We start from the raw sequence: 12,242 nt of genomic DNA, 5'->3' as shown, positions 1-12,242 counted from the left end.
TTATTAAAAGTATCAGATTACTGAATAATTTTCCCTATTAATGAGTCTATAGACATAAGTAAAAACTATATTTTACTAAATATATATTATATTTATAACATTATTGTTTTGTGGAAAGTAATAGGCATTAATATTTGTTCAAAAAACAAAGGATACTTTCTTATATGGATCACTTTAAAAAAGGGAATATTTCAAGAAACCTTCATTTCCATTTTTCATTTTTCCTGATAAGGATTTCTTACTGGGGAGATGGACCTCTCATCTATGGTAAGTTAAGCTTTACTAGAAAACTAGACACTGTCAGAAGAGAGTAGTCTTAGTCTATGATGGCAAATCAGAAGAATTCTGGTAGCATATTTTCCAACTAACAAGTTTTATTACAAGATGTAACGTTTCTTGCTCACTTTGTCAATTACTAGTGTCTAGTCAGGGGTAGGCAACCTTGGCTCTTTTATGGACTTCAACTCCCAGAATTCCTGAGCCAGCTATTGAAGTCCATGAGTCATAAAAGAGCCAAGGTTGCCTACCCCTGGTCTAGGTACAGCTCAAGAATGCTGATGTCAAAGTAATAATTTTGATTAGTTTTTTTATTTACTTGTAGAACCAAGATATAGCTGATATTTTTTAATTTTGGTGATTATATATTTGGACAGATTAATATTTTTTATTTTAAAAGATACTTTTTACCAGATAATTATAAAAGGTAGTTTTAATCATTTTTAATGGATCATGATACTATTACAAGTACATTTATATCACATACATGGAATACATTTTAAATCTATATGGTTACATTGAATCCATTTCTAAAGGATTACATTTTTCTTCAATCTCTTACAAGAGTTGCTCCTGATCTCAATCTTTAATTAATTAGATAACGGTAATATCTATTGTTATATCTGATCAAGCTCCCATAACATTGTTTTTGGGAAGTTTGTACAAACAGAACTTAATCAACAATCTTTCCGATAATTATACTTAGCATAATAGACTTGATTCATTGGTTCCAAATGAGCAAGTTTTTTTTTTTTAAAAAAACAATAAATCTAAAAATTTTGCAAGATCAGAATGATTTGGCTGCACTGCTATTATTACAAGAGATGTTATTTAAACCATGCAAAGAAGGAATTCCTGCGATCCAGATGAATTTTTTTTGTCAATGGCATAATTAATGTGAGTTTCTTAATCCCATTCTAATCAAAATATATCTGAATCTTTCATGAACAGATTTTTCTCTCTTATTTTTATGGGAGTTATAAAACAATAATACTAAACCCAGGTAAAGACAGCAAAGATTACAAGGTATGATTCAATGTTTTTGTAAAATATACAATTAGCTCTTGCTTACAACCACAATTGGGACCAGCAATTCCATTGCTAATGTCACAGTCACTAAATGTAAAATCACATGACCATGGTGGCTTTACATCACTTCTCAATTGGTCATTAAATAGTAAGTAATTAAGTGAAGCATCACATGACTGCAACATATGACTTTTATTTCCATATTCTCCATTAAATCTGCTTATAGCAAAATAGTTGGAAAACATGCAAATTGTGATCATGTGACCACAGGATGCTGTGATGGTTGTATATGTTTGCTGGTTATGAAGTACCTAAATGATGTTCACATGACCATAGGATGCTGCAATGTTAATAAATGCAAGGTTTGGTCACAAAGCTGTCTGTTTTACACCACTGTAACTTCAAATGGTCACTAAGCAAAGTAGTCACTAAGCAAAAACTACCTGTAAATGCTAAAAGTTTGGTTCCACTTTTTATTAGCTGAATTAAAATGTGAATTATGTCCTTTATCTTGTCTTATATACCATCTGGTTTTGCAGACAGTACCCTATTTCTCAGGCAATCAATTAATATTTCAAATATAAAGGGGCAATGTAGAACAAAGATTACTGATATGAAGAGAATATGCTATGTCTTATTGATACTGATGCAGATTTTCATTTAAATTTGCATGTATTATGTAACAATTTAGAATAGTCTCAATATACTTTTGATTTGCAAAATATGCTCACCATCTTTCATATTATCATTGTTGTTCCTATAATATTGCCATATTCACTGGAATAAACTTCAATAAGCTGCGATGAGATTAATGGGGTTTAATCATTCTCATGTTGGGATAAATCAAAAGTGCCTGAGTACATGTGTACTTATTTTTTTCCACTGACAAGTACAATGCTCTAGGTCTTCCAAACAGAGTTCAAAGATTCATATTTGTTATTCCATTGCAATTTTCTCTGCAGTCCCTTCCCATATCTTTCAGAAAATATGGACGCTTACAATATTAAAACTAGGTATGGTATCATGAATAACACTTTATTTTAAAACTTTTTTGAAGCACTTACTTTTTGTCCACCATCACAATGTATATATATAAGGCCACTCCATGGAAATATTGATTTATTATCTGCAAGTGATGGGTTTGGACTCACATGAATTGAAATATTGCTCCTAGAAAAAGAATTCAATATTTAGTTCTGAACTCAAGTGAAATGAGAAAACGTGATGTACAAAATAATAATATTTTGATTTGTATAGAAAAATCAAACTCCACTGTGGTTATATATAATAAAAAAGCTCATATACTGATGGATCATTTAACAAAACATCCATAAAGCACTAGAACACCACAGACTTTATAAATAAAATAAAAAAATCATAAATAAAAAATAGCTAAAAACTGTCCATAAATTATGTTCACATAACCTGCAATATGGAAAATGTCTTTCACTATATACCCTTTATACACAAAAGACATCATGTGAACAGTAGAAAGACTATTAACTTTTTAGTGTTAGTTTGTAATGGATTCTATTGCTTTCAGATTATTAAAATGTTGTCAATTCTATAAGATTAAAAAAAACATTCTTTCTACAGCACAATTGTGTTCTCTTGAGTATTAGGAAATACACTTCAACATTGGAGGAATAAGACAAAAACAAAATTTGCAATGAAAATGCAATTAAAATGTAATTTATTAAAGTTAATCAAAGAGTTAATTTCCTCCATACACAATGAGTTTGTAACTTGTCAAGAATTACAGTGAAATAACAACATTAGGAAGCCACACTTACAGCCCTAGAAGAAAAACTCTTATAACAAAATGAAATTAATTAGACTTGGAAACTTCGTGCCTCCCCCCAGCGGCCTAATCCAGGCTCCGGAGGCCTTTCTCAGGCCTCTACCGCCCGGATTTGCGGCCAGGGAACCCTTCTGCGCCCATGGCCCAATCTCGGCTCCGGAGGCCTTTTCCAAGCCGCTGCGGCCGGATCTGAGGCCGGGGGAGGCTTTTGTGTCCCCCCCCGTGGCCTGATCCGGGCTTAGGAGGCCTTTTCCAGCCTCCCCCAGCCTCAGATCCAGACGCAGTGGCCTGGAAAAGGCCTCCAAAGCCCGGATCGGGCCACGGGGGGGCGCAAAAGCCTCCCCCGGCCTCAGATCCAGCCGCAGCGGCCTGGAAAGACCTCTGGAGCCCAGATCGGGCCGCACAGGGTGCGCCAAAGCGTTCCCCAGCCTCAAATCTGGGTAGTAGCAGGAACCACGGCAGAGAGGAGTTGGATCTTTTCCAGGTGAGTCCGGCATGGCAGGAAGGGAGGGGGAAGCATGCGGTATCTTAGTGGATCAGGGAGGTCTTGGGCCTGCTACAGCACAAGGCCCTCCATGGCCTTCCCCACCGAGATAACTCATGTTTACTTAACGAGCCGTGTGCGTTTTAACAAGCAAGAGAGTGATCTCGCTAAAGGAACGAGATTCACTCCACAAGTTTTCAAGTTATGAGTGGAATGGGCAGGCTCCATTACACTCGTCACTCAAGGACTACCTGTATTCCAAATTCAATGACCCTTTCAAGTAAGTGAATACAGTATCAAATGGCATTATCTGTCTGTTTTCATTAAATATTCAGAAACAACAGAAGTACCTACCCTGGTTCAATAATTCCATGTTGAGGAGTTACTGTAAGACAATGAGCAGGCCATGATAGTTCAAATTTCAATGATCGGTTTGAGTTATTCGTTATCTGTGTATATTTAGTAACTGTTGCGCCACCTTTTGAAATAAGAATTACATGAGTTTTCAGGCACCTTCCACAAATATTTGAATTATAAACATTTTATATACTTACTGTTAACTGAAACTTGTAAATTTTGATTAAAATGGTGGTATCCATTTTTTTCTGAATTGGTAATTGATTATTCAAGATGGAGAATTACCATATTCCAAAGTCACATTATATTGTATGAGTAATAATTTTCAAATAAAAATAAGACTAAATCAACAGGGAGAGGTCGCAGCAATATTTTTATTATATACTAAAGCTTGCTAAGTTACTCACTTTGAAAAGGGGCTGTGAGAATCAGGAATTCTGGTTGAAGAGTCCACGTTTCATGAGAAAGAAGAATATTTTCATTTAGGCCATCATTTTTTGAAGATAGGGCACAGCCATGAGGCCCTTTAACGGGTAATACATCCAGAGTCATAGCAGATTTCTCAGGAATAGCAGGTCTTTAAATAGTTAAAAACTAGTTAATTACTAGCTATTAAGAGAATAAAGAGTAAAAAGTATAACTGAAAGACAATCACCAAATTTTATTACTGTTATGACATATGATGGTCATGGGCAGGCTCCACTAGGGTCATAAACCAAGGAGTATCTGCAAAACATTTAGGGCTCAATGTAACAGAGCCCAATATCAATGGGCTTGTAATGGAGGCTAAAGGGTAAAGTGCCTTGACTTTTCTATGTGTATTTATTGTGTCTATTTGTATTTAGATTTTTCTTTTTTTAACATTGTGTATAGTGAGCCTCCCAGAGTTATTTGCTTAAGAGACAGCCATATAAATATCAAAGAAAAAAAGAAATGTCCTCCCCTTCCTTGAAACTCCATATGCTTCTTTTTTCCCTCCCTTCAAATTTCTCAACTTCATACATTTTCCAAAGGAGAAACCAAGAAATATCAACATTTTCTAGCTCCTAGGTAAAGTTTTTCAAAGCAGTTCAAAACCATACCATATATAAGTAATATATTACTATTTTAAAGTTATTACAAGTAATTAGTATTAAGCATTATTAATTAGTAAAATGAATGAGATATATTGATTAACTTGTTATTTATATGACTATATTGAAAGCTGTTTAATACTAGAGTAATCATTAAGATTTAATATGTATACCCGGACGGGTTTACTTGCTGAAGCGATGTTATTTTGTGGGATTGATCCCACTTTTGTGTTTACCCCCTTCCTTTGGTTTAACCCTTTTGTATGTCTTCCTTTGTTTTACCTTTGTTGACCCTATTCCCTTGTTACCGTTAAAAAACTCAATAAAATATTTGTGAAAAAAAAACACCATAAACTGTTCTTTCCCTGCAATCCCTGAGAAAGAAAGGGACTTTAAGACCATATCCATGATATGGTGTCATATGAGAGTAATTTACTCTTATTCTTGGGCTACATTTTTAAAAATTTTATAATTTTGTTCTAAACAAAATGGAACAAAGAGAAAAGATATCAGGAATACATGTTAAAGATACGTTTTATTCAGATACATAGTGTTAAAATTTACTGGTGCATGTTAATTGGCCACTTTTTTTAACTTTTTTACTTAATCTGTAATTCACTTATTTAATAAGGAACTGCTTATTATCAATTTAAAGATTTCAATTTTATTTCATTAGCAATTTAAAGCATTCTTTAAAAAAAACACAGTAAATAAGCCATTACCTCTCCAATACCATTTGATGTACTGAAGATGCGGTGCTAGCAGAATCAGATACAGTGCTAGCAGAATCATTAATAACAGAGAGTGTAATCTTTCGCATGTTTGTCAAAAAATACTGGAGATCATTTAGCTGTTGTGGAAGGTCATATACTAGAAAAAAATTAGTTAGGCAAATTGAATTAATGAAAGAAAAGCTCCACTGTTCCAATATTAAATATAGTTTTGCATCTCACTAATCTTTATAGTTTCACCATATGTGGAACGTGTTCTCAAATAATTTCACAGGCAGATTCAATGATAATGAAAACAATAACAAATGGACTTTACATTCAGGGTTACAGGAATCTTCTATTTGCTCTGGATTTTTTGGAGAGGGATTGGATCATCTAAACAGATTTTTCTTAAAATTTTGTCCAAGTAATGAAAATGGAAAAAACAGCTAGTGCCATTAAATATCTATAACAATTCTTAAAATAACTCACTCTATTGTACATGGTAAGTGAAGTAGACATACAGCAATGTGGTATGTTGGGTTAAAGTATTGGAGCAACCAGAAAATCCAGGTTTGACTTCAGTCACAGAATCTCAATGAGTGACTATAAAGGAATAAAGAGCTAACCACAGAGAAGGAAGAAAGGAACCATTGGAGGATTTGGAGAACCAATTACACAGTCCTAAGATGAAGCAAGTGTGAGAGACAAAACTCAAAATAATACCATCTTAGTACAAGATGGATCAAGAAGAAAAATAATCAGGCTTTCAAATTTGGTTCCTTTATTATTATGACACTAAAGCAGCATTCCTAGTATCCCTTTCATATCTGTTTCTTGACCTGGCCTGCTTTGAAGGACTGAAAGTGGCTTCGGTCCAGCCAGTCTCCCTCAGCCCAACCTACCTCACAAAAGGGTTATTGTGGGGGGAAAATATATTTAGTTCTGAGCTTAATTTTTTATTTGCATAGCAAATAAAAATACTAATACAAACCAAAAGTAAAAATATTAATAAGCTACTCAGTCGTACCTAGGAACTATAATTTAAGAAAAATCTTTTGGCTAAGGTCAGAAATTAATTTCAGAAATAGAAGGAAAAAAAGACAACTATTAAGACTTTCAAAGCAAATTAGTAAAAATGTCTGATTGACAATTCGTTCAAATACCAAGGATATACAGAGTGTGTCAAAAGCCCAATGAATGGGAATCATAGCTAATATCTACAGAATCATGACACAGGGAGCAAGAAGGATATAATCACCCTGGAGGAAGTAGAAGTAGAATCAATGTTAGTAGAAAATGATCACTGCATCTGCATTGGTTTTATAATACAATGGTATTTAGAAAGTGAGAGAGGAATGCAAAGAAAGCAATACATTTTAAGTATATACATATAATATAAATTACATCTAATTTCAGAATACCTTCTTCTACCAGTTCTTCTCCAGGAAATTCTTCATCAAATTTAATATTTACTACCGGATTATCAGGAGAAAGTATTTTTTGCAATTGTTCAGGTTTATGCTGTATCGTTCTAAGTAGAAAATTTTAATATGATTTTAAACATACCATTAGTTTCATGAAGTTGTTGATAAAAGAGAAATACTCCATAAAAATAGTGGTTCCAGTTGTACCAGTTTAAAAGTAGCATATCCAAGAATACTAACAAGCTACTGCTGAGCTACTCCTTGTTATATATAAACACAATATAACAATGGATGAACTTTAAAGTCAATATAATTTTGATTCTATAAGGAAAAAGACATTATCTAATATTTTAAGCATCCATGGTTAACCTAAGAATCTTACTGGCAATTATTTGCTTTAGATGCCTCCCATGGAATAAAACAACACTCCATTTGTTCCTTCGTCCATCTACAAAGAATTCTGAGCAGCAATAATCTTACTTTGTATTGATTCCTAAAGAGATTAATCTATTCTGAGTCCTCTGCATGATGATGGGACTAAGGAAGTAAAGCTTTTAGAGACTATAATTAATAAAAATCCATGAAGATGATGTGAAATATTTCTGCAACCAAAGTTAATATTCTTTTTGTCTGTTAAAGAGGTCATAATAATAACTTGTCATTTAGAATATATTTTTTGTAAATTATGATATGGCAGGCCTCCAATATGCATGAGCCATAAAAAAAATCAGAATATTTCAGATTATCAAATACAGTTCTGAAAAATGCAGGTGGGACATAGCCAACTGGAATCACATTAGTCTAGAGGCTTTCCACTGGAGTCATCTGCAGTATAAAACAGTTTCCAGCTAAGTTTCAGATTAAAAGTGTAAACACATGGGAGAATATATTTAGGTTGCTGTGATTCATTGTTCAACAATTTAACGATTAACAGGCACTGTTCAAGACAACTCTTACATTAATTAATAATTTATAAATCTACCAGGTCCTTGTTAAATTGCCCTTTGATGTGAATAGTGCAATTGAAATTGTATTATTGGCATTTGATTAGGATTGTTAGTACCATAAAGAAAAAAATGAAGCTAACTGAAAGGCAATATTAAAAGTCCTCTGAATCTAGTACATTTTAAACAATTATAGATTTAATAAATTGAACTGTTAAAACTCAACAACAGACAAAAACCTTATATAATATACATTAAAAACTGCATAAATGCAAATTATTCCAGTATATGGAATTTCCTGATATTTGAATTTACTTTTCTTTGAACCAATTATCTTAAGACTGTGAACAGAATTGACTCTTAAGACAATAGTTATGAGTTTTTAAAGCTAGTTTGGCTTTCAGAAAAACAGATCTTACCTGCAATATTGTCTCAAAATTTCATCACCATAAAACAAGCAAATTGTAGACAACACAGATGAATTCTTGATTTCTTCAGACGGAATATATGTAATTGCAATTTTCTGAGAGAGAGAGTTATTATTTTATTAAATTTCACATGATTTCTGTAAGTGCTAGTGTATTTGATTAAAATATGTATGGTTATAAAACAAAATTATAATTGATATTTTGAAATGCATTAGAATTTACAAATGTCATATTTATCTAAGCAATTACATGACTGGCTTTAAATGTTTACCTGCTTTGAACCTTCCTTAAGGATGAACTTTTCTGGAAGGATTCTCATTGTATTTGGATCCATGACATTTTTTTCATAAATGTTTTTAAAACACAATGCTTTTACATAGGCAGCCCGGCAGCCCGTATTTTGTATAGAGAAAGTAGTATGACTTGTTTTACCAGGTGCTAAATCGGGTAGTCCTACTATATATTTGTTAGCTTGTTTTTTAACATCTTCTAATCTCACATTGCTTTTTCCTCCATAACCATACAATGGTATCTGAAAGGCAGAGAAAAAAAAAGCACAAACAGGAATGACATTAATTGAAAGAGTCTCTTCATATTGTTTTTCATTTGCTTAGTTTAAGAAAAAGGAGGATCCTAATTTATGAAAGGGCATAAAGATCTTCAGGTACACCCACTTATCAAGTTATCAGAATGTTAACACTATAAATGTTTAAACTACTTAGAGGCACCATGTCTGAAAAGTTGCCTTCTTCTTTATGTACTCCGCTATTTGCTCCTACATACTATATATACTTTATATTGGGGAGGGGTGATCAGAAAATAATAAAATCAGTATTGTATGAACAAGATCCGTGCTTATGACACTGAATATAGACCACAAATAGCACAATGGTTAATCAGCAGCAATATTTTTAAAACCAGATTAATTAAATATGTAATACTAATTGAATAGGTTCTTTTTATTTTTTATTTATTAAACAAATGTGTATAGCCGCCCATATCACACATAAAGAGACTCCAGGTGGCTTACAACATTTTAAAAAAATCCACCACATAATAAAAACCCATAAAAAACTCCATCGTATCTCCCATGGCAGCAACAACATAATCAAATCAGCCATTTAATCTTTCTTAAAGTATATCTTCAAAAAGTCCTGAGGTGGCGTTTAAAACTCTTATATCTCTGAAGCCATACTATATTTTATTTTATCTGCACTTCTTTTTTTCTGCTTTTCTTAAGAAAGTTTATAACTGCCTTTCAAACAAATATACAGTTTTACCACTATGTGATACCACTATGTAATATGAAGTAATATATATTTTAGCATAGATGGGGGTTATAATTTCCTGGGTTCTCATTCCCCCATATTAATCAGAACAAACACATATTCTTCCTCTCTCTGTCAGGGAACAGCAGCAACAATGTATTACAATAGTGCAACATGGTCAGAGGCTGAATCCAGAAAGGCTAAGTAGATTATGTTAAAAATAAATTTTAAAATTTCACAAATAATAGTAAATGTAAACACTGGAAAGAACACTGAAAAGTCCATAATGACAAGGAATATCAGAAGTTCAAGGATATTTTATTCCCTTAGGAATGAGAAACTGTGGTAGTGTATAAGCTTATTCTGATCATGTTGTAATCTTTCCCCCGAATTTATATAAGTATCTTCTAAATTTATTCCAGAACCGAAGAAAACCAGTGTAGTAAAAATAATTAAACACCACATTATAAGTAGAGAAGACAACTTACAGTGAATTTGATTCCTAGCTGAGATAGAACACCAAGCTGTTTCATTTCCAGTTTTGCAAACATGCAAGTTAAACGATATGGTGTAAATGTTAGACAGATACTATAATCGTGCTTTGGTCGGATCTTGATTTCGCAGTTATTGTACACGTATTCTCCAACTTTCAACTACAAATGTAGAAGAAAAAAAATCATACTAAGTTCACCTGAGTTAAGTTCTCTATAAATAATTTTAGTTTGAAATAATTTGTACAGTTCTATAAATTAAGACAAATTGTTCTACTGACAAAATACATATATAATCTTATTAGCATGAATTCAGAAAATCTTGATAGATGCAAATATTTTCTATTCACACCCAGTTCTACTTTGTTAAACCTGCACATGGAAAATGTTACAGAGTCAAAAAATCTACATGCATTAACTTTCTGAAGAGGAGCTTTTTCACAAAACTTTAAGTTAGAAAATGACAACATTTCCCCAAGAGATAGACTTCAGAACTGGCAATTACTCTACTTAGGAATGCTGGTTTACTCTTAACAAAATTAGCACTAAACATTTTATTGTTGCTTAACATTAAATAAAACCATCATCTTTTTTCAAAATTTTAAAGTCTTGAATCATATAAGCTTTGTAATTTATTCATATTTGACAAATTCTGCTGAATTCAATGACAATAAACCTTAGGAATTACCATCCTATACAGCAGGCTTCAGTCTGAAAAAAATATATTCTAGAGTTTTCTTATTATCACAAACAAAAATAGCCTCATTTGATGAAGGATGCCCGAAGTGCTAATATGTCTATATAAGCTTAATTGGAATATGGTAATTTTCAAAATAGTAAAGCTTAAAAACAGGATTTGAATTCTTATAATTAAAATGTGATTGATGATCGATTGATTGAGCTTTTTTTTACAAATGTAATAATTTTAATTGGTAAAATAATATGTGGGAAATAGAGAGGGAACTTCTAAGGAATTAATTTGTGTGATATATGTATGATTTTGTTTTAGGATAATTGATAACCCAATCACCACGTTGTTTCTCAAGCACTTTTATGTAAAAATGAAAAAAAAAACAATAAAATTTCTTCATAAAAAAATAGCCTCATTTGCAATCAGCTTTATTTACCATTTTCTTGTCTCACCTGGAAGCAGTCTTGATCCTGACCCCTTATTAACAATCTTAACTGCTGAGTAGTTGATGAAGAGTCATTTCGCAGAATTAGTTTCTGTTGCCTAAAAATTACAATAACTTAACATTTGGTGGCAGTTTATTTATACTCAGGAAATGCATTTTTAAAGAAATATATTAAATCTATCAAGAAAGAACTGCATCACTTGGAAGCCAAAGCAATCACCAATTTAGCTGTTAATTAAGTCTAGGGTTGTATTTTAATACATGAAGTATTAAGTTACTTAGCTTTTCAAAGATTGAATATTTCAAATATAGAGACTTCAAATGGGACTTCTTTCAATATTCTCACAAATATATTAACAGCATGTAAGAATCTCTTGTAGTAGTAACAGATAGTTGTATGTTTGGTAGCAATCTTTCCTGTGCAATGTCAAGGCATTTTCTCAGAGGAAAATAGACCCCTAACCCATGTATATGTTAGAAAAATCTTGTTTTAAGGTTTCATTTATCATCACTCAGTTAAAATAAACTATTTAAAGTGTGGTTCAGGCTTTATAAAGCAATAAAGAAGTATATATCGCTTGCATTGTTCTTGACACTTACATTGTTCTGCCAATCTGTACACCTCCCCATATCAAAAGTTGCTTGTTGGCAAGGATCGGAGGAACTTCTGAATTGGAACATTTTTGTATCAAAGGTTTATTTTCTTCCATTGACACATCACCTTTCACTATTACTTTATATTCTGGCCCAGATGGTAATACCATTATTTTCACAACACTATTAAAACAAAATTACTGTTAGATGAGCTAGAAAAATAG

General features: G+C 32.4%; 1 protein-coding gene across 1 annotated transcript in view; it reads right to left on the bottom strand.

Moving 5' to 3' along the window:
* Nucleotides 1–12,242, bottom strand: part of CEP192 (centrosomal protein 192) — a 61,087-nt gene that overhangs the window by 11,413 nt on the left and 37,432 nt on the right. The window contains exons 30-39 of the mRNA XM_029284287.1: nucleotides 12,025–12,201; nucleotides 11,432–11,522; nucleotides 10,286–10,450; nucleotides 8,801–9,061; nucleotides 8,521–8,624; nucleotides 7,155–7,264; nucleotides 5,743–5,890; nucleotides 4,355–4,524; nucleotides 3,945–4,068; nucleotides 2,370–2,475 (exon numbers count right to left, since the gene is read on the bottom strand). Of these exons, the coding sequence (XP_029140120.1) occupies nucleotides 2,370–2,475; nucleotides 3,945–4,068; nucleotides 4,355–4,524; nucleotides 5,743–5,890; nucleotides 7,155–7,264; nucleotides 8,521–8,624; nucleotides 8,801–9,061; nucleotides 10,286–10,450; nucleotides 11,432–11,522; nucleotides 12,025–12,201 (1,456 nt within the window). The remainder of the gene's footprint in view (nucleotides 1–2,369; nucleotides 2,476–3,944; nucleotides 4,069–4,354; nucleotides 4,525–5,742; nucleotides 5,891–7,154; nucleotides 7,265–8,520; nucleotides 8,625–8,800; nucleotides 9,062–10,285; nucleotides 10,451–11,431; nucleotides 11,523–12,024; nucleotides 12,202–12,242) is intronic.

Source organism: Protobothrops mucrosquamatus, unplaced genomic scaffold (assembly GCF_001527695.2).
Source record: "Protobothrops mucrosquamatus isolate PMUCROS unplaced genomic scaffold, P.Mucros_1.0 scaffold491, whole genome shotgun sequence".
NCBI classification, from domain to species: domain Eukaryota; kingdom Metazoa; phylum Chordata; class Lepidosauria; order Squamata; family Viperidae; genus Protobothrops; species Protobothrops mucrosquamatus.
This window is presented reverse-complemented; position numbering and strand designations above follow the sequence as displayed.